At 37.5% G+C, this 22,352-nt stretch overlaps 1 protein-coding gene across 3 annotated transcripts in view; it reads right to left on the bottom strand.

Moving 5' to 3' along the window:
• Positions 1 to 22,352, bottom strand: part of LOC127856263 (ras-specific guanine nucleotide-releasing factor RalGPS1-like) — a 116,560-nt gene that overhangs the window by 11,790 nt on the left and 82,418 nt on the right. For 2 of the 3 annotated variants that reach the window (XM_052392367.1, XM_052392368.1), the window contains exons 4-13: positions 18,476 to 18,595; positions 16,825 to 16,959; positions 13,605 to 13,694; positions 12,818 to 12,910; positions 10,882 to 11,005; positions 6,633 to 6,764; positions 4,417 to 4,507; positions 3,765 to 3,953; positions 2,234 to 2,260; positions 1,924 to 1,980 (exon numbers count right to left, since the gene is read on the bottom strand). In XM_052392367.1, the coding sequence (XP_052248327.1) occupies positions 1,924 to 1,980; positions 2,234 to 2,260; positions 3,765 to 3,953; positions 4,417 to 4,507; positions 6,633 to 6,764; positions 10,882 to 11,005; positions 12,818 to 12,910; positions 13,605 to 13,694; positions 16,825 to 16,959; positions 18,476 to 18,595 (1,058 nt within the window). The remainder of the gene's footprint in view (positions 1 to 1,923; positions 1,981 to 2,233; positions 2,261 to 3,764; positions 3,954 to 4,416; positions 4,508 to 6,632; positions 6,765 to 10,881; positions 11,006 to 12,817; positions 12,911 to 13,604; positions 13,695 to 16,824; positions 16,960 to 18,475; positions 18,596 to 22,352) is intronic. The other variant, XM_052392369.1, reaches the window with a different exon arrangement.

Here is a 22,352-nt window from a genome sequence, read left to right as displayed (position 1 = left end):
ATTATGAAACAATCCAATTACAGTTTGACATAAGGTGAGATTAGATCACATCATATAATGCCTGTTAATAAGTGAATGTTAAATATTATTATAAAACAGAAGTGAAATACAATATCATGTTAGTGTTTGATAAATTGCCAAAAACAAATCCGATTACATGTTTATAACTTCCAGTAGTATCCCATTGAACCTCTGGCATTTCAAATATGGCTTAAACTGGCTGCAATTACACGACACAGTCTCTCGAAATGTCCAAAGTGTCATTCTTCATATTATAATCACTGCATTTTATTATTATTATTGATTCTGTGATGCACAATGACCTTTTGTTCCCTTAAGACTTTCAAAACAGTGTTTTCACTTAAAAAAAAATAAAAACACATTACAAATCTGACCATGGGACACATTCTGACCATGGGACACATTACACAAAAATGAATGTCCTCCAAAACTGGAACAGGTTATACAAAACTGACTTTCATGGTTGTAGTAAAAAAAAAGAAGAAAATAAATAAGTTTTAAGTTGTAACATGTTTCTTTTTGCTAATGTTGCTGAATGTTTAAAACCGATTTTCCAGCCTACTCAAAGTTTATTTTAGTTGACTCGAAGAACTACAGAAAGTTGAGGGAACAATTATGGCCATCTCACTGTTCCTCAAATTAAAGTGGAAATTTTTTTTTACTGAAAAGGAGAAACCAACTGGGTGAAATGATAGAAAGTAGAAATAATTTTTTTATGCAGCAAGATGCTGATTTTTGCTATAAACATTTCTGAGAGATAAGAACAAATAGTGTATGTTGACATCACTGAATGATATGATCTACATTTTTTAAATCAGGAAAAACATTAAAGACTCATTTTGGGAAATCTGGGCTTAATGCACGTGCTTTAACCCTTTGCATGCTGGGAAATTTGTCGTCTGCTAAAATGTCGTCTGCTGAATTTCTAAAATTAGCATTTTCTTCGATTTTGTTTCAAAGAATACTATCAGAATAGCAAACAGTTTGGATCCAGATGAGACGCCACGTTTTGTGGCGTTTCATCTGGATCCAAACTGTTTGCAAAGGCCTTCAAAATTCGGTTCCCGCATGCAAAGGGTTAAGAGTCATTCCAGGTCAGAGTGTGCACATTGCACAGGCTGATCAGGGGGTACACTTTCTGCTTGAATGGAATTTTCGTTTAAAGGACATCTAGCTCTTTTAAACAAAATCAATTGTGGGCTGAAAATATCATCCCTTCTTAGCCTGTGCAGACTAAACTGGGATAACACTTTACGCAAGTGCATTAAGCCCAGTTTTTCCAGAACAAGGTCCTTTTTTTTAAATTCTAGTTTGGTTGCTGAAGCTTAGTGCTAGCCACACAAGAACAGCCAGAAATATGAAAAGCAAAAGCACTCAATGCTGGCTCAATGCAAAACTGAAACCTATGATGTTTGTAAAATAGTTATGCCTCCTCTTGGTGGCAATATAAAGGATATCAAGTTTGGAGAATATTGAACACTGTTTGACTAAGAGACTTAAAAAGCTAAAAATGTCATTCGAAGATAACTGAATTGCATTACTACTGGATACTTGGTTGAAATTATCCATGAACAGTTTCATCTAGATTTTTGATCTGATGAAAACTGTTAGACATTAAGAACAGCTAAAATGACAAATTTCTGACAAAACAAGTGCCATAACTCTGCAGGTTAGATAACAAACAGATAATACAATTATTACAGTTTCATGTTGTGCGTAATCGGAACTCAAAAACAAACATGGTGCACATAACTGACCAAAATTTACAAACGTTAAAAAAAACCACCACCTTTGATGGGTCTGGGAGTAAAAAAAAACATGTAAATAAATGAGTTTTGAGTGAACACAGTTTTGCATGGAGCCTAGAAGTCTTGTCCACTACAAAGATTGCCGGTCACTCACCATGTAGGACAGTGTATGTCCATTTCATACATCAACTGGCGGCAATAGCAGCGCCATCTGACAAACAACAACTCAAGTCTAAGGCTCTTGTTTTTAGTTGTCTTTAATCAGTAAAATAAGCCACACAGGCATATCAGGGACGACACTTTTCGCCTAAATTGGATTTTCCTTTACAAAAAACTTCCTTTAGACAAAAAAAAATCCATGAAAGTGGAGTGTTGGCTGCGATAAGCCTTAGCAGTACCCACAGGCTAAGCTCTTTTTGATACAGTATATCAGTCATACAAAAGAGGTCACTTAAACTACATACACTTTACGTGGGGAGGCTGGTTCACCACTAAAAAAAACAAAATCTTTTGTGAGTAACTCACAACTGTCCTACTTGAATCAGAGATAGGAGGAGAATGGCCAGAATAAACATGCCATCAAAGGGCATGGTTGAAGTATTATGATTTATCAATTAAGCCTTGTTCTGAGAAAACTGGGCTTAATGAATTGGCGTAAAGTATCATCCCAGATTAGCCTGTGCAGTCCACACAGGCTAATCAGGGACGACACTTCATGCCTTAACTTGATTTTCGGTAAGGAGGGACTTCCCTGAAACTAAAAATACCATAAGAGCAGAAAGTGTCTTCCTGATTAGCCTGAGCAGACTGCACAGGCTAATCTGGGACAACACTTTACGCACATGCATTAAGCCCAGTTTTCTTAAAACGCGGCCCAATTTATCTAGTACAAAACATCAACATAGGCTTTATCTGAGTGAGTTACTTTTCAAATTGACCCAACAAAAGAAAATAATACAGCTTAGCCAAAAAGCACAAGGCATAGCAATTAAAATGATTTGTAGGGTTGATATGAAAAAGTAAGTATGTAAAACATGCCTTTTTTAATAAGAACTAAGTAAAAATTCAGCACAAATATCTATTTTCGTAGAATTCAAAATAAAAACAATAAATCTTTATTAAAGATGAAAATGTTTAGATTTTAAAATCGAATGTATTTAAACAAAGCAACTGTACAGAATTTTGTTTAACTTCTTTACATGCAGCCAACTTAAATGTTAAAATATCAGCTCAAATAACTGTTTATCTTTAATATTTTTGTTTCCTTTGTAATGCTAGTCTCAGAAAAAAAACGTGATAATTTTTGGCAATAAGGTTTTACATAAATGCTCTGTTTAGGTTGAAATTAAATTTATATCCATACAAAGTCCGTGAATGTGATTCCCGCATTTTTAACACATTTTGATGAAACGAAAATTCTGTAAAAATAAAGCACCAAATTTTTTCAAAAGCATTTTTACTAATATTTATGATTGCATTATCTAAAGAAACCTAAATCTGAGGAAGACTTTCTTCGCACTAATTTCTCGACAAATGACAATTTCTTTATATTTTGTTCCTCAGATAAATAAATAACATGAATTTTGGAGTAAAATTGACTATAAATATGAAATTGTGTTTAGTACATACATGGCTAAACAGGAAAATTTCTCCAACATAACATAACACGATAACACAAAAAACACATACTTGTCAGTAAGACTTTTTGACTAAACTTATGCTCCTCATAAAATAATTGCAATTCAGAGTAAAATTGACTTAAAATGTGAAATCATGCTAAGTATGCAAGAAATGATTCAAGAGCATTCTTCCAAAAATTGACAAAACTTAGGCTCCTCATAAATAACAGTGATTTCAGAGAAAAATTAAATGCACAATCATGCATAGTACGAAAATCACAAAACAAAAACATTCGTTTGAAAGTTTAAAACATGTCAACCAAAACTTACTTTTCACTTAGAATTTTGAAAAAAAACAAAAACAACAACAACTTACTTGGCACTAAGACTTTTGGACTTTCGATGACCTCCCTGCTGGTATTTCACGGAGCTGCCTGGCCCTGGGGTCAGAGCCCCGAGGGTATAGCGGGGTTCAGCCGTAGGGGACGGGGGGCACTTGTTGATGTCCTCACGAGATGATGACAATGAGTGACTCGAAATAGGCGGCTCCACTTTTAATGACAACCTGGAATGGATGGTTAGGGATAATGAGTAACTTAATGATAATCTGGAATAATAATGAGTGACTTGAAATTGGTTGCTCAATTTTTAATGACAATCTGCAATGACGATTTACTGGGTAGACATTTCACTTTGGGTTCATCACATTACATTCTGGGTCAATGACTTGACATTTTGTGATAAACAAGGGTACGTGAAGTATTCTTTTTCATTTCCTTGAGTGGATAAGTACTTAAATGCATCGTTCTTAAAAGCTGAATGAGAAATTCCCACAAAAGTAAACAAATCAAGAAATTGAGTTGAAGTAATAATTGAAAAACTTTCTGCAAAAAAGTAATTATTTTTACTCTGCATGAAAAGCCACACTACGCAATTCTTTAATAATTCGGTACAATACAATACATTGTCATCTTGACTGATATAAAGTATTCCCACATTTGCGATGATGATTTCCAATCACATCTTACTTGTAATTATCGTCCTCCACAAACTTCTGTAGCTCCTCTATATATCTCACAGACTTCAGGTAATTCTGAACATGCTCTTTGTACTCTAGATCTGTAAATAGACCAAATACAATACTTAAACCCTTTACCCACTCAGATCTCATATACGCGTTTAGATGCCTTTATAATCCCATAGAAAATCCAAATATTTTTAAGACCTTTCTTTTACTAGATTCCAGTTTAAAAGGCTACAAATCCATCCCTAAGGTACTGATGCGCAACAAACAGCAATAAACAAGATGTGTTTGTGAAACACTATACCCCCCCCCATATATTTGACCTTTGACCTTGAAGGATGACCTTGACCTTTAACCACTCAAATTGTGCAGCTCCATGAGATACACATGCATGCCAAATATCAAGTTGCTATCTTCAATATTGCAAAAGTTATGGCCAATGTTAAAGTTTGACACAAACAAACCAACAAACAAACCAACAAACAGACAGGGCAAAAACAATATATCCCCAAGTATAGACTGAGGGACATAAAAATAAACAGACAGCAAGTTACTCACAGGCTCTTCTGGTTTAATGCCAGCTGCATATAGCTAGTTTTACTTTGCTTCTGAGGAGTAAAGGGTTCAGCAATAAATGACTTAAATACTGTTTTTTTTACTCCACTGTATTTGATATCATGTTTCTTTGCAATGCTCCGAAAAGAGATAAATTATGATACTTTTAATAAAAACTAGAGCTTTGTCACAGACGTAACGAATACCCCCACATGCCGCATTGACACAGAATATTTTGCATGTTGTCTTCACAAAAAACAGCTGACACCATGCTCAATGTTTAAAACGCACTAAGAGACCCTAGGTTTTGACCCGGCATGGCCCATGTTGGAACTTGACCTACACATCATCTAGATACAACTTCTAACCAAGTTCGGTGAAGCTCTGATGAAAACTACTTGAATTAGAGAGCGGACACCATACTCAATGTTTTAAACGCACTAAGTGACTTCGTGACCTAGTTTTTGACCCGGCATGACCCATATTCAAACTTGACCTAAACATCATCTAGATACAACTTCTGACCACGTTTGGTGAAGCTCTGATGAAAACTACTTGGATTAGAGAGCGGACCCTTAATACGGACCGACCAACAGACAAGCTCACTCCTATATACCCCCAAAAACTTCGTTTGTGGGGGTATAATAAAACTCAATGCTTCTCTGTTTGCAATACATAAACTTTACGTTTTTATTGTGCCTGTTATCTGACATTTTTATAATACTGATTCAGATCGGCATCAAATTCGAAGCTTTTCTCGGGTGGTATTTTATGACATACATATTAACATAATATAACATTTAGATCCAGATTTCAGCCTCACACCCCATGCAGAGTTTGCAATATTGCAAGGTTCCCATCCAGCGGTTATGCTGCTTACCACACCAAAGTAAAAATGGTTGAAGCATTTTATTGCATAAAATAAGCATGAAAGATTTGCGATAAGCTTTCTTTAATAGATAAGACTGTCATATAATAATTGACTTTATAAACAACAAATGAAAACTTTGTCTTTTTTCAGTCTATCAATCTTCTAAAAAGTATTTATTAATTTGCAAAAAAATGTTTGGCATGAACAAATTTGCATGAAAAAGGTGTTTTTCAGTAATTATAAAATTTACTTTTAACAATATATCCACAGACAGTGTAAATAAAGTTTAATAAAGATCATAAGAAAAATGATGGAGTGAGATACCAAAACGAATATGTTTTATAAATAAGACACTGATGTGCCCCCACCATCTTTAATAGGGGGAATAAACATGTGCTTATAAACATCGTGTGACTCATCAGAAATGGATATCAAATTAGAAACAAGAAAAAGGTTACAAATCACCATATGTAGACTAATTCAGCAATGTATCAACTTACACAATGAATGGAACCCAAACTAGCAGCAGGAAGCAGGTTTCAACAACATATGAACACTTTTGCACCTCTGTATTAACTTAATAAAAGAATGGAACCCAACTAGCATCAGGAAGCATGGTTACAACTAACCAATATTTGGATGGTTTCCACTCTGTATCAACTTAAAGAATATGTGGAACCCAAACTATGAGCAGGACGAAGGTTACACATCACCATATGTAGACAGTTGCAGCTGTGTGAACTTTAAGAATGAATGTAACCCAAACTAGCAGCAGGAAGCAGGTTACAACTCACCATATGTGGACTGCTGCAACTCTGCAAGCACTCTTAGAATGTTGTTCATCTGCAGTTTTCTATTGTGGCTCTCCATGCCACCGTGATGGGGGTGAGCAACATCAATGTATATCAGATCCGTAAGGTATAGGCCTGCAACGAAACAAAGGATACAGTTTAAGTTTACACCTTTTTATTTTAGCTGATTGCATCGAAAGCCCTAGGCTTATTGGAACAATCTCCAGTCCTTTTCCTGGGAAGAACCAATACTTGGTGTATTTTCAGGAGAGCTAAAGAACGCTCCCACAGTGGGGATCAAACACGTAAACTTGGGATCATGTAAAGTATAGGCCAGCAATGAAATACATATGGGTGTGCTATTAATGGAGGAAACATATGGGTCTGCTATTAAAAGAGGATACATATGGGTTTGCTATTAATGGAGGATATATATATGGGTCTGCTATTAATGGAGGATACATATGGGTCTGCTATTGACAGAGGATACATATGGGTCTGCTATTAATGGAGGATACATATGGGTCTGCTATTAATGGAGGAAACATATGGGTCTGCTATTAATAAAGGAAACATATGGGTCTGCTATTAATGGAGGATACATATGGGTCTGCTATTAATGGAGGATACATATGGGTCTGCTATTAATGGAGGATACATATGGGTCTGCTATTAATGGAGGATATATATATGGGTCTGCTATTAATGGAGGATACATATGGGTCTGCTATAAATGGAGGATACATATGGGTCTGCTATTGACAGAGGATACATATGGGTCTGCTATTAATGGAGGATACATATGAGTCTACTATTAATGGAGGATACATATGGGTCTGCTATTAATGGAGGATACATATGGGTCTGCTATTAATGGAGTATACATATGGGTCTGCAAATTAATGGAGGATACATATGGGTCTGCTATTAATGGAGGATACATATGGGTCTGCTATTAATGGAGGATACATATGGGTCTGCTATTAATGGAGGATACATATGGGTCTGCTATTAATGGAGGATATATACAGTCAAAACTGACCTAACGGCCACCTGAATTTACCGGTCACCTGCAGACAACGGTCAGTCTGGAATCCCCCCGACGAAAAACACTCTAAATTACACTTGAATTCAACGGCCACCTGTCCATAACGGCCAACGGCCACTACATTCCACTCCGAAATTCATGTTTGACCTGAAATCAACGGTCACGCGTCAGTCGTCTCGAGTCGTCTCGAGTAGCGAAAATTAAAAACACAGCACATCATGTGTCCGTCTATTTTGCGGTAAAAGCGTCTGATAGCGGTAATTGTCTTTGATACTATAAAAGCGGCCCGCTGCGAGTAAACAAACAATTTGTGCATCCATGACCGGTATGTAAAATTGTTTCACCAGTATAATAGAATTTTCATTTTAATTGCATTAAAAGACCAATTGTCTGCAACTCATTTTGCTACCAGTTGTTTATTAAAAATATATTTTATATTCGTTATTTTACATGACTAACCCACTCCTCTAAGCCGAAATGATCCGTAAAACAAAATTGTGTCTTTGTGTCGTATGAACGAATCTGCACTTAAACTAAATTTAGGTTCACATCGTACATGCATGATCAGTTGTTTAACGAAAAGACGGTTGATATTCAAATGCATTTTTTTTCTCTCTCCGGGATATTGTTTTAGTATGTTGATGCTGAATTAACAAATATAAGTGTACATTGTATATGAAGTGAAAATACCAAAAATAAACAACGGTTGCAATAGCCAGCTATAACTGTTAGATGCCCATAATATCACTTTAAACAGGTGACATTAACAATAACAATGTTTATTAATAGCAATTATCGTCTGCATGCATAACGCATTAGCGCGTGACAAAGTCAATTGGTCTGTATCGCTGATTAAGTGTTAAAACAACATTAAGCTGGCGAGTGTTTTGATAAGAAGGCGATAAGAGGATTAGTGATTAGCTTTAATGGCAAAACATGGACTGATTTGCAACATTTAAAGCGTCTGAAAGCGGTAATTGTCTATGATATTATAAAAGCGGCCCGCTGCGAGTAAACGAATTATAAGGTGTTGAGAAGGTTTCTTTTCCGGGGATAATTGTGGGTGTATCTTCTAAAGAAAATTTATCAGAGTTTATGACTTGTTGAAAGTAATTATCGCGAAATTAAATGACCGCTATTTCTTTGAATTAGAACGGTACAATTACACCGTACTATCGGTTTATGACACCGAATCCGCTTTTTTGGACTTTTACGGACGTTATTTACTGAATGAATGAGATGCATGAGAAAAAAATTATACCAGCGTTGATAAAGTCATTGTTTAATTTAACATTATGAAATAAAATCAATCTAAAAGATATTATTCTCTATTATTCAATATGCACGCGTAAGTTAATGCTGTTATTATGCTTTGTTAATGCAATGAGCATTTGTTTTACACTGTATGCAAACGACTGGGTGGGGTAACGACGTAGTAATACTACCAACTGGCCAACCTTCTTAAAATTGTGATCCGAATTCAACGGTCACCTGTGGACAATGGTCACTTTGATCATTTCCCTTGACTGACCGCTGAATTCAGGTTTGACTGTATATGGGTCTGCTATTAATGGAGGATACATATGGGTCTGCTATTAATGGAGGATACATATGGGTCTGCTATTAATGGAGGAAAAAGTTCAGCAGGGGAATAATGGATTTAGGCATTAAGTGTAATAGAGGAAATCAACATGAATGTGCTATGTTTTTGTGAGGGTTTTCTGTGCATTTTTAACTGTTTTTAAATCACATCAAAGTGGCCAAATAACTAATTCCTTGTTTTTACAGCACAAGTTGAGAAATAATAAGTTTCAATGGAAATATGTAGGGAATATAGGTTGATTAGGATAATGTAATACCTGCAGTATGCCATAACCACATGAGAAATCAATCTGCATAGCTTAATACCCAATACATAACACTCACATGGGACTCTTGTAAATTCATTAAAACGCCATTACTGGCAACACTTTTTGCCCATGTTTTCAGCTCGTCTGGTAAATCATTACATGGCCAAAAGAATGCAAGGAATCCAGAGACTTCATCAACAAAAGAACAGTTCAATCACTTCAGTGTCAGCTGTCTGGCAATGTCATTATAGACATCTAGACATATAGCTGGAGAGGAGGGGTTATCAAGTGACTTGCAGTCTTCAGTGCCATTATAAATGGTGCTGGAGAGAGGAGGGGTTATCAAGTGACTTGCAGTCTTCAGTGCCATTATAAATGGTGCTGGAGAGAGGAGGGGTCATCAAGTGACTTGCAGTCTTCAGTGCCATTATAAATGGTGCTGGAGAGAGGAGGGGTCATTAACCATTCACCACTTTCATGTGTATTTTGATTGACATACTTGTAGTCCCTCTTAAATTAAAATTTAATTAAAGACCTTTCTTACTAAATTCAAGTTTTAAAGGCTTCATCTCCAAACCTTAAATACTGATGAGAAGCAAACAGCATTAAACCTGAACAGACTGCGAGTTTTCAGCAAAACTTCATAAACAATGCCTATTTATCCAGATATCTTCAGCAATTTCACCCACACATCCAGAAAACCTCTGTTTCTGTCATCAAGTGATTGATGGTTGAAACCTATTTGTTGCAAAGTCCATTAAACCTGAAATCTTATCCCTGTAAGCTTACAAAAAACATGCCAACAATTTGAATGCCTTCTGTCAGAACGTGCAAAAGCCAATGTAGGACGTTGACAGATAAATAGGTAATGCAGAAGGTTACATTCCAATTAAAGACAGGATACCTTGCACTTGTTACCAATTGCTATTAAAGGACACATTCACCCACACTTTATATGTATGCTAGCTTCTTTTCAGGTGGCTTTCAAGTTATAATCCAAAGACTGGTAACTCTGCACTAAATCTCTACAAATTACCATGCAACAAGTTAAAGATACATGAACATACTTTTTTTAAATTAAAAACTAAAATAATAATTTGTATAACAGCAACACTCTGATTTGTGTGGAAACTCAGGGGTGGAAAATACCCCAAACCAAAAACCTTTTAATTTTAAATAGATCTATCAAGTCTAAAATCTATTTGCACAACAATCTTGGCATTAAATGGATGCAAATAAGCCGAATGGAGGAGAAATAACACCACTGACCTCAGCATATTTTGCTACAAAACACACACAAGACAATTTTAAATATTAGAAATGTTGGAAACAGGGACAAATATTCCACACATACCCAAATAAGGAATGCAGGGGAGTTTCACATTATCCATGTAATCTCGGAGTTTCTGGCGATTGTTATTTTCGGAGAAAATGTCCGCCATTTTCTCATATGAAGATTTATCTTTCTTGGACAAAATCTGAAACAAAAACATTCTTAATTTACCATTCCAAACTCTTAACACTTTTATACTAATTTATTAATATTACTTGTTGTTTAGATTTTAAATGGGATTTTTCTGTTGACACTGTTACATTTTCAATTACACAATAAAATGCTTCTTAATTGCTTTTCACATACATTACATTTATTATATAATATTGTGTAGCCCATTCCCACTCAGAAGCCATTTTTACTTTGCTTCAGAGTGGGAAAGGATTAATGCCAGCTTTGATTCAAAATTAAATCCATTCTAAAATAATTCAATTTAAAGCATATTCTTTATTCTTAGAGTTAAGTCTAATACTTGTTTGGTGACTACAGCCCCAGTAACAACAATCAAGATCACTTAGTGTCCACGTCTTGGAGAGTCTGAATATGGCTGCACTCTGTAAGAACTACAGCCCCAGTAACTACAAGCAAGACCACTAACAGTCCACATCTTGGAGAGTCTGAATATGGCTTCACTCTGTAAGAACTACAGCCCCAGTAACTACAATCAAGATCACTTAAGTCCACGTCTTGGAGAGTCTGAATATGGCTGCACTCTGTAAGAACTACAGCCCCAGTAACTACAAGCAAGACCACTTACAGTCCACGTCTTGGGGAGTCTGAATATGGCTGCACTATGTAAGAACTACAGCCCCAGTAACTACAAGCAAGACCACTTACAGTCCACGTCTTGGAGAGTCTGAATATGGCTGCACTCTGTGAGAACTACAGCCCCAGGAACTTCAATCAAGACCACTTACAGTCCACGTCTTGGAGAGCCTGAATATGGCTGCACTCTGTAAGAACTACAGCCCCAGTTACTACAAGGAAGACCACTTACAGTCCACGTCTTGGAGAGCCTGAATATGGCTGCACTCTGTAAGAACTACAGCCCCAGTAACTACAAGCAAGACCACTTACAGTCCACGTCTTGGAGAGTCTGAATATGGCTGCACTCTGTAAGAACTACGGCCCCAGTAACTACAAGCAAGACCACTTACAGTCCACGTCTTGGAGAGCCTGAATATGGCTGCACTCTGTAAGAACTACAGCCCCAGTTACTACAAGGAAGACCACTTACAGTCCACGTCTTGGAGAGCCTGAATATGGCTGCACTCTGTAAGAACTACAGCCCGAGTTACTAAAAGGAAGACCACTTACAGTCTACGTCTTGGAGAGTCTGAATATGGCTGCACTCTGTAAGAACTACAGCCCCAGTAACTACAAGCAAGACCACTTACAGTCCACGTCTTGGAGAGCCTGAATATGGCTGCACTCTGTAAGAACTACAGCCCCAGTTACTACAAGGAAGACCACTTACAGTCCACGTCTTGGAGAGCCTGAATATGGCTGCACTCTGTAAGAACTACAGCCCCAGTTACTAAAAGGAAGACCACTTACAGTCCACGTCTTGGAGAGTCTGAATATGGCTGCACTCTGTAAGAACTACAGCCCTAGTAACTACACGCAAGACCACTTACAGTCCACGTCTTGGAGAGCCTGAATATGGCTGCACTCTGTAAGAACTACAGCCCCAGTTACTACAAGGAAGACCACTTACAGTCCACGTCTTGGAGAGTCTGAATATGGTTGCACTCTGTAAGAACTACAGCCCCAGTAACTACAATCAAGACCACTTACAGTCCACGTCTTGGAGAGTCTGAATATGGCTGCACTCTGTAAGAACTACAGCCCCAGTAACTACAAGCAAGACCACTTACAGTCCACGTCTTGGAGAGTCTGAATATGGCTGCACTCTGTAAGAACTACAGCCCCAGTAACTACAAGCAAGACCACTTACAGTCCACGTCTTGGAGAGCCTGAATATGGCTGCACTCTGTAAGGCAGACACCACGGCCATCACAGCATGAAGGTTGTTGAGCTCCAGAAGTTTCTACAAGTAAGACACAATGTCTACATCTGTATCAATAAAGCCCTGTTCTGGGAAAACAGGGCTTAATGCATGTGGGTTTAGTGCCCTCCCAGATTAGCCTGTGCAGTCTCAACAGGCTTATCAGGAACAACACTTTCCGCTTTTATGGAATATTTTTGTTAAAAGAAGTCTCCTCTAAACCAAAAATTCAATTTAAGCAGAAACTGTTGTCCCTTATTAGCCTGTGCAGAATGCACAGGCTTATCTGGGAGGACATTTTATGCACATGCATTAACCCAAGTGTTTACAGCAGGAGGCTCAATAACTAATAATATTATGTGGCTGCACTTTGTTTTATCTTCTCTTTTAGTCATCCCTGATTCTTTTCACTCTTTTTTTTAAAGAAAAATTGGGATACATAATATAAGAGCTTTTACAGAAAGTTTTGGAAGCTTTATGATATAAATGGTGTATTAAAATGTTTGTGAATTCTTGTTTTTCTTGTTTACAGCTGCCATGAATAGTGACAGCTTGATTATCAATTACTTTTCCCCTACCATCCATTTTTAATAGATATTTCTGACAATAAACCTGAGAACATTGGCATGATACATTTATGTCTGCGACAAGTAATCTATAATTTTAGTAACCTTAAATTTTAAGCCTTGGTATAACAGCCATAATACACGAAACCAAAAGCAACAGCTGCACTTACTCGCCCAATCTTGATAAAGTGAGCTAGCACTTCTGCACGAGTTTTGTCCGTCTGTGTGTTTAAAATTTCTCGTTGGACCCAAAAATTTACCTGAAAAGAAATATGATTAAACAGTCATAGTTGTGAGCAGCTTTAACAACACAAGATAACTAGTAGAGAGTAACCTACTTTGTGGAGGTTACAATAAAAACTAATAATCACATACTTTGTAGAGAAACTTTAACAATTGAACAAGCTTGGTAGCAAGACTGATCTGAAGCAGTGAAAGAGATCATGAATTTTTCGTAAGTAATGCATTATTAAATACATTACCAAAAGGAGAGCAGAGAATACCCTAAAGGGCTGAAACAGGAGTTCACACCTCTTGGTGCATCAAGGGGGGGGGGGGGGAGGCGGGGGTCAATATCTGTACATTTTGTAGGATAGGATATTCTATAATATGCTGTACATCTGCATGCCATTATACAAGTGTTTAAGTCCCTTGTATTGTATGTGTGCATTTGCATCTGTTGTGAGATTCAGTCCCTTATGTGTTTATTTAAACCATTTATGCCTAGCGTCTAGAAACAAGATTTCTTTGAGAAACACAATGCCCCCCCAGTAAGCCAAATATGAAGTTGCTATGTAGTTTATCAGGGTTGCCACCAACCTGATGAAATAAAATTCCCTGACTTTTCACTGACTTTTCCCTAACCAAATCTTGGGGGGTGGGGGGGGGTGGGGTAGGGGGGGGGTGGAGGATGACAGGGGATAATAATGTGGGGTGTGGTTATTTATAAAATGTTTAAAAAAATGGGGGGTGGGGGGGGGGGGGGTAGGTGGAGTGGGGGGTGAGAGGGGGTAATAATGTGGGGTGCGGCAATTTATTAGATTTAAAAAAAATAAATTGGGAGGGGTCATCTGCCAGTCATGATCAATCTACCCATGAAGTTTCATGATCCTAGGCGTTTGCGTTCTTGAGTTATCATCCGGAAACCATTTTACTATTTCAGGTCACCGTGACCTTTAACCTAGTGACCTGAAAATCAATAGGGGTCATCTGCGAGTCATGATCAATCTACCCATGAAGTTTCATGATCCTAGGCGTATGCGTTCTTGAGTTATAATCCGGAAACCATTTTACTATATTCGGGTCACTGTGACCTTGACCTTTGACCTAGTGACCTGAAAATCAAAAGGGGTCATCTGCGAGTCATGATCAATCTACCCATAAAGTTTCAAGATCCTAGGCGTATGCGTTCTTGAGTTATCATCCGGAAACCATTTAACTATTTCAGGTCACCGTGACCTTGACCTTTGACCTAGTGACCTGAAAATCAATAGGGATCATCTGCGAGTCATGATCAATCTACACATGAAATTTCATGATCCTAGGCGTATGCGTTCTTGAGTTATCATCCGGAAACCATTTTACTATTTCGAATCACCGTGACCTTGACCTTTGACCTAGTGACCTCAAATTCAATAGGGGTCATCTGCGAGTCATGATCAATCTACCCATGAAGTTTCATGATCCTAGGCGTATGCGTTCTTGAGTTATCATCCGGAAACCATTTTACTATTTCGGGTCACCGTGACCTTGACCTTTGACCTAGTGACCTAAAAATCAATAGGGGTCATATGCAAGTCATGATCAATGTACCTATGAAGTTTCATGATCCTAGGCCCAAGCGTTCTTGAGTTATCGTCTGACAACCATCTGGTGGACGGACGGACCGACCGACCGACATGAGCAAAGCAATATACCCCCTCTTCTTCGAAGGGGGGCATAAAAAGGCCTAGGCAAACAGCGTAGACCTTGATGAGACGCCACATGATGCGGCGTCTCATCAGGGTCTGCGCTGTTTGCTTAAAGGAATTTGTGTAAGAAGTATTCTAAATATAGAAATAAATATACCAGACATCCCTAATTTTGGCAATTAATTGATCCAATTTAGAAGGATGGGAGAGTCCGCTAGGCATAAATGGGTTAACTATTTGACTCATGACAGTTGGAAATTTTTTATATACAACTGCAATTTCCAGCTATTTATTTTTTACTGAAAGAAATTTTTATCCCCACGCTTTTTGAAAGGCGTGGGGATATTGTGGTTATCTTCGCTGTCTGTCTGTCCATCTGTCCGTCCGTCTGTCTGTCCGTCCTGGCCACTATCTCCTCCTACACTATAAGCACTAGAACCTTGAAACTTACACACCTGGTAGCTATGAGCATATGTGCGACCCTGCACTATTTGGAATTTGATCTGACCCCTAGGTCAAAAGTTATGGGGGTTAGGGTGGGGCTGGGTCAGAGATTTTCACTCATTTTTTAATGTTATTTTACATTAACTTCTTCATTTCTACACCGATTTACTTCAAATTGATACTGAACATCCCTTAATACAATACGGTCAATCTCAACTATGCATGGCCCCATTACTAACCCTGGGGCGCCCCCGCCCACCCAAAATTGCCTTTAAAAACTATAACTTCTTCATTTCTACACCGATTTTCTTCAAATTGATACTGAACATCTCTTATGACAATACGGTCAATCTCAACTATGCATGGCCCCATTACCAACCCTGGGGCGCCCCCCCCCCCCACAGACCACCCCCACCCAAAATTGCCTTTTACTAAAACTTCTTCATTTCTACACCGATTTACTTTAAATTGATACTGAACAACTCTTATGACAATACGGTCAATCTCAACTATGCATGGCCCCATTACCAACCCTGGGGCGCCCCCCCCCCCCCCCCCCACATAGGCCACGCCCACCAAAAATTGAGTTTACTATAACTTCTTCATTTCTACACTAATTTACTTCAAATTGATACTGAACATCTCTTATGACAATACAGTCAATCTCAACTATGCATGGCCCCATTACCAACCCTCGGGCATGCCCGCCCACATAGACCACACCCACCAAAAATTGTTTTTTACCATAACTTCTTCATTTCCACACTGATTTACTTCAAATTGATAATGAACATTTCTTATGACAATACGGTCAATCTCAACTATGCAGGGCCCCATTACCAACCCTGGGGCGCCCCCTGGGTCAAACATGCGGCTTGGGGATAAGCGTCGGCCTCTGCCGCGCCATTTCTAGTTAATTTTGGTGTGGTCTTGTGTTGTGGGGGGAAGCCTGAGTACCAAGAGGATACCCCACCAGTCAGAAGAGTGATGGAACACAACTTAAAAATATGAGCCTGTATAGTATAGTGTAACCTACATGATTGAAGCGTCGAGTGAATGCCACAACATTTGGCGCCTTGATCAGCTTGTGTTTGTTGGTCCACGCGCAGGACGTTAGCTCGTCTGGCTGAATTGCTTGAAACACGGGCAGGTCCATCAGGGTAATCTGGCTCTGAAATGTACATAGGACCCTTTGTGATCAGGACCCTTTGTGATCAAGGCTGTGATCAGGACCCTTCGTGATCAGGGCTGTGATCAGGACCCTTCGTGATCAGGGCTATGATCTTGGAAAATAAGGGAGGACACTTTCTGCCTTGACTGGACTTTTGTTTAGAAGATAATTCCTTTAACAAGAGGCCCATGAGGGCCTGAATCGCTCTACTGCTCTAAACACTGTGCAAGTTTGGAAAGAATAAGATGGAAACTGTGTACTTAATCGCGCAAACAAGGAGAATTTTCTCAAATTCAAGGGGAGATTATTGTGTACTTATTTCTCCGATACTGCTCATATTCAATAGGGTTCAAGTCCTCATTGATATAAAGATACTGTACAAATTTGGAAATAATTGGATGAAAACTGTGGAATTAATTGCGTAAACAAGCGGGATTTCAAAATATTCTCATATTCAAGGGGAAGTCATTCTGGACTTATTGCTTCGATATTGATCTTTTTAAACAAGGGCTGTTTGTAAAACATGCCCCATATGGGCTGTCAGTTGTAGTGGCAGCATTGTGTGAATACGTTTTTTGTCACTGTGACCTTGACCTTTGACCTAGTGACCTGAAAATCAATAGGGGTCATCTGCCAGTCATGATCAATGAACCTATAAAGTTCCATGATCCTAGGCCTTATTATTCTTGAGTTATCATCCAGAAACCATTTTACTGTTTTGAGTCACTGTGACCTTGACCTTTTACCTGAAAATTAATAGGGGTCATCAGCCTGTCATGATCAATGTACGTATGAAGTTTCATGATCCTAGGCCTAAGCATTCTTGAGTTAACATCTGGAAACCATTTTACTATTTCGAGTCACTGTGACCTTGACCTTTGACCCAGTGACCTGAAAATCAATAGGGTTTGAGTCCTCGTTAATATAAAGACACTGAACAAGTTTGAAAAGAATCGGATGAAAACTGTGGACTTTATCGGATAAACAAGAAAAAGTAACCATTTTACTGTTTCGAGTCACTGTGACCTTGACCTTTGACCTAGTGACCTGAAAATGAAAAGGGGTCATCAGCCAGTCATGATCAATGTACCTATGAAGTTTCATGATTCTAGGCCTAAGCATTCTTGAGTTATCATCCGGAAACCATTTTACTATTTCGAGTCAACGTGACCATGACCTTTGACCCAGTGACCTGAAAATCAATAGGGTTCGAGTCCTCATTAATATAAAGACACTGAACAAGTTTGAAAAGAATTGGATGAAAACTGTAGACTTTATCAGATAAACAAGAAAAGTCTAACGCACACACACACAGACAGACACCATGCCATCCCATAAGCTCTTCTGCCTTTGTATTGGCAGTAGAGCTAAAAACCAAATATTCCACAAAAGCGGAAAAGGTCGTCCCTGATATGCCTGTGCAGACTGGACAGGCTAACCTCTGACAACACTTTAAGCACATGCATTAAGACAAGTTTTTTCCAAAGCATACTCAAATATATATCAAGTAACTTACAGCAAACTCCTCCGGCGGGACTCTGAGGATTTCAAACACGGCTGCATCGAAACTCTTCATGCGTGGCAAGCTGCCATGTTTGTCCAGGGACTCTTGGCTGTCTCGACTCATGGTCAGACCCTGCAGACAGAAACAGGACCCTTTAGAGTATTAAATACAGTGTGTGTTTTTCCCTTCAAAATCGGGTCCAGTAATCGGCCCCATTTCCAATGGGAAAAAGTATGTATGCTAAAAATTCCCAATGGAATTCCCCCCCCAAAAAATAAATAAATAGATAAATATTTTTTTAAGATCTCAATATTTTGTTCATCTCCCATCCATATAAGTTCAACCTTAGTAAATATAATACTGATAACAGTTATATTCTCAATTTTGAAGCCTTTTTTAGCAAAACAACAAAACTAATTTCCCAATTTTAGTCAAAACGCAGCGAATTTTCAAAATCCAAAGGGACCCGGCCCCATTCCCAAAATGATGAAAAAAACACTGCAGTAGTATAACACGTGTATTTGTGCCTGTCCCTCACAATTATGCAATTGGTTTACACAACTAAATATGTAAATAACTTACAAGTGAACCAGTCTATATAATGTAAAATGTAAATGTTCAAAGTCAATCAGGTCTGGTTTCTGAATATATATAACAAGTTCCTGATTTCTGAAGTCAGAAGCATAGAACAAAAGCATAAAACATAGCATAGTCAGAAGCATAGAACAAAAGAACTTGAGTCTGTGCATCCAAAGTCACAAACTGACAGCCACACATTCATAGTGACTAAATCTGCCTATTTTAATCTTTTCAAAAATGTAATTTTGATGAAAATATGCCCTCAAATTGATTTAAGTTACACATTATCTCTTTGGTTGAGCCAAAAAAACAAATGTATTGTCAGAGATTTGATTGATCAATGAAGGTGTTTATCAATATTCACAACACAAAATGCGCAGGAAACACAAATGCTAACACATTTATAGTCAGCATTTAATTCATACATACAATGATGGATGATGAAGTTTATGGTGTGTGAAGAAATCAAATGTGATGTAAAATGTGAAGTGGGATTGCTCTCCATGGATCGACTGTGGGTTTAATTTGCACAAACAACACATTAAAGTATTTACCCACTTAATGCCTGCTGTGTTTCCTGCATTTTTTTTCCATTTTGATATCTTTATAATTTTGTCTTGCAAGATATAAGCACATAAAGCAGCTAAATGCCCGCATTCAATTCAATTTGTTCAAGTATGTAAGTTAAAACTTAAACATTTTTCCTAACAGGCAAATTTTGCATCATTATTTTCAATGTACTCTAAGAACATTCACACACAATTTTTATAGTTCTGCTGTAATGAATGTAAAACAAACAAGCATAATTAATATTATTTTGCTCAAACAACAACAGGAAAGTAACTTTAACTCGGATGTCATAATTATCTTGTTAAATATTTAAACAAAGACAGCTAAATTGTTATGAACTCAATCAACTTTCCTATGAAGATAAAGAAAATAATACATGTTACATAACTACATTAGATACTCAGAAATTATGGATGTTATACATTCAAACCTCACATTTATTAAGGACTCACCGGTTAGTTAATGTCTTAAATAAACATCAAGAATGCTTGACTGACTGCAACTTATTAGCCACAAGGGGAAGGACATGATGATTATTAAAAAAAGTTTGCTTTTTGAAGAGACAGCTGACAACTGATGTAGCTAATATTAATATTGAAACAATGTGGTGCTTTTAGCTGCAAGATTGTATTAGCTAATCGCTGAGCAGTCATGAATTTTTTTAATGAGGTCTCCCCCGCAAAATAGCTGCAATGCATCTGATGTGGTTCACAAAGATGTATATGTGTGGGTGTAGGTGGATGTATGAATGTTAATAAAGGCAGCGCCAACTTCATCACCCATGCAAAAAGTAAACATCAATTCAAGCAAGGCCATTTCACTTGGTTTGTAGATGACTGTAGTTTTTTTCTTGTTTTATAGATGAAGTAATAGAGAACTTTTTTCTTGTTTTCTCAACAAGCTATTTATCAAGAGTGGGAGGGATATAATAAATTATTATTTATTTTTGTTGCCTGTTTACTTGTGGTTAAAGGTTGCGGGTTTGATACCCACTGTGGGGGTGTCCTAAAGATAATTACAATTTAGACATCAAATAATGAAGCTACCCAGGAAAAGGACTTTAAAGTGTATCAATAAGCAATATAGGCTTATTATGCACTTGAGCTTAAATAAATTGGTTTATATTAATAGTGGTTTCTTCAAACATCTTTTAATTACTTTATGCAGAACAAACTCGATCCCTGCTTTCAGCTAAAAACGCATAGCTTATGGGGCAACATTAGTCAATACGTTAGAACGGCAGGATAAGAACATAAAATGCTTTGCTTAATAGCCCTTTACCACAAAAATATGTATTTAAATGCGTTTGTAGTCTTCTAGAAATTGAAATTTAATGAAAGACCTTTCTTACTAAATTTAAGTTTTTAAGGCTTCATTTCCAACCCTTAGATACTGATGTCAGAGCAGCAAACAGCATTAAACCTGAACAAAATGCGAGTTACTCGCAGGCTGTTCTGGTTTTATGCTGTTTGCACATAGCCATTTTAACTCTGCTACCAAGTGGGAAAGGGTTAACAAGGGACAAAATTGTCACAAAACCAGGTTTTCAATTTGAAAAAAAGTCTGATAAAGGGAGACAAGTCAAACTGAACTGATTGTTTATAATAAACCCCCTTTGTTTCAAAATAAATATATTTGTTAGTCGTGGCGACCTTGACCTTGGAGATATTGAAGTAATTCTTTTGTGTGACACACCGTCCAATGATCATGAACAAATGTGCCAAATGATTTTAAAATCTCACAATGATTGACAAAGTTATGGCCCGGTCAAGCTTGTTCCCCAAGCCCACCCGCCCGCCGACATTCGCCAATCTAATAACCAGTTTTTTCCTTCGGAAAACCTGGTTAATAAAAGCATTGGCTGAAGAAATTACATAAATGGCAAGCAAATGCATGCCTCTTTGTGATTCAGATTTCAGCATTCAGCTGGATCAATAAAATGTCTGCAGCATAAATGCCAGAAGTAACAACATATAATTTGCTTATCAGCTGTTTGGCTCTTTGTCATGTAAACCTTTTTCATTATGATGCTGAAAGCTTATGTGCTATACCAACCGTACAGCTAAAGCAAAAATACTTGGATGTCAATAATAACTGACTGAACTGAACCGACATATTTTGTAGTTTTTTATCTCAATCCCTTAGAGCTTCATGGTCATATGTTTGTGTCAAGATTTCACAGTCACTTCTCATCTTTATGAAATATGTTACCAATTGGATAAAAATGCATCAATTTGTAGTCCCTTAAAAAGTAAAATTTAATTAAAGACCTTTCTTTCTAAATTCAAGTTATATTAAGGCTTTATTTTCAATCCTTAGTTTAACTGATGAGCAGCAAACAACATTAAACCTGAACAGACCGCAAGTTTGCACATAGCCATTTTCGCTTTGCTGAGTCAGGGAAAGGGTAAATATATATTTCATATGGGTGTCATTAATAATGTAAAGGCTCATGAAAATAGCAAATTTCAAGTTATTAACTCAGGTGGCTACCAATTTCTGGAAAATAATGTATATCACTTTTAACATAGAACGATATATTGCCCCAATGGTGCAAAAATGTACCAAGTATCATTTCAATTCAATGGCACATGGTACCTTTTTGCACCAATGAATACCAACTTAGTTAAAAATAATTATGTTTTAACATATTAAGTTTATTACAATTTCTTTCTGAACAAAATACATAGTTTACCTCAGTTGTTTTCATTCCGTTTTCATTCCTTCACAGGAAAATCCT

This window comes from Dreissena polymorpha, chromosome 13 (assembly GCF_020536995.1).
Source record: "Dreissena polymorpha isolate Duluth1 chromosome 13, UMN_Dpol_1.0, whole genome shotgun sequence".
In the NCBI taxonomy this organism is placed as follows: Eukaryota; Metazoa; Mollusca; class Bivalvia; order Myida; family Dreissenidae; genus Dreissena; species Dreissena polymorpha.
Note: the sequence above shows the minus strand (reverse complement) of the source record. Positions and strands in the feature narration are given on the sequence as shown.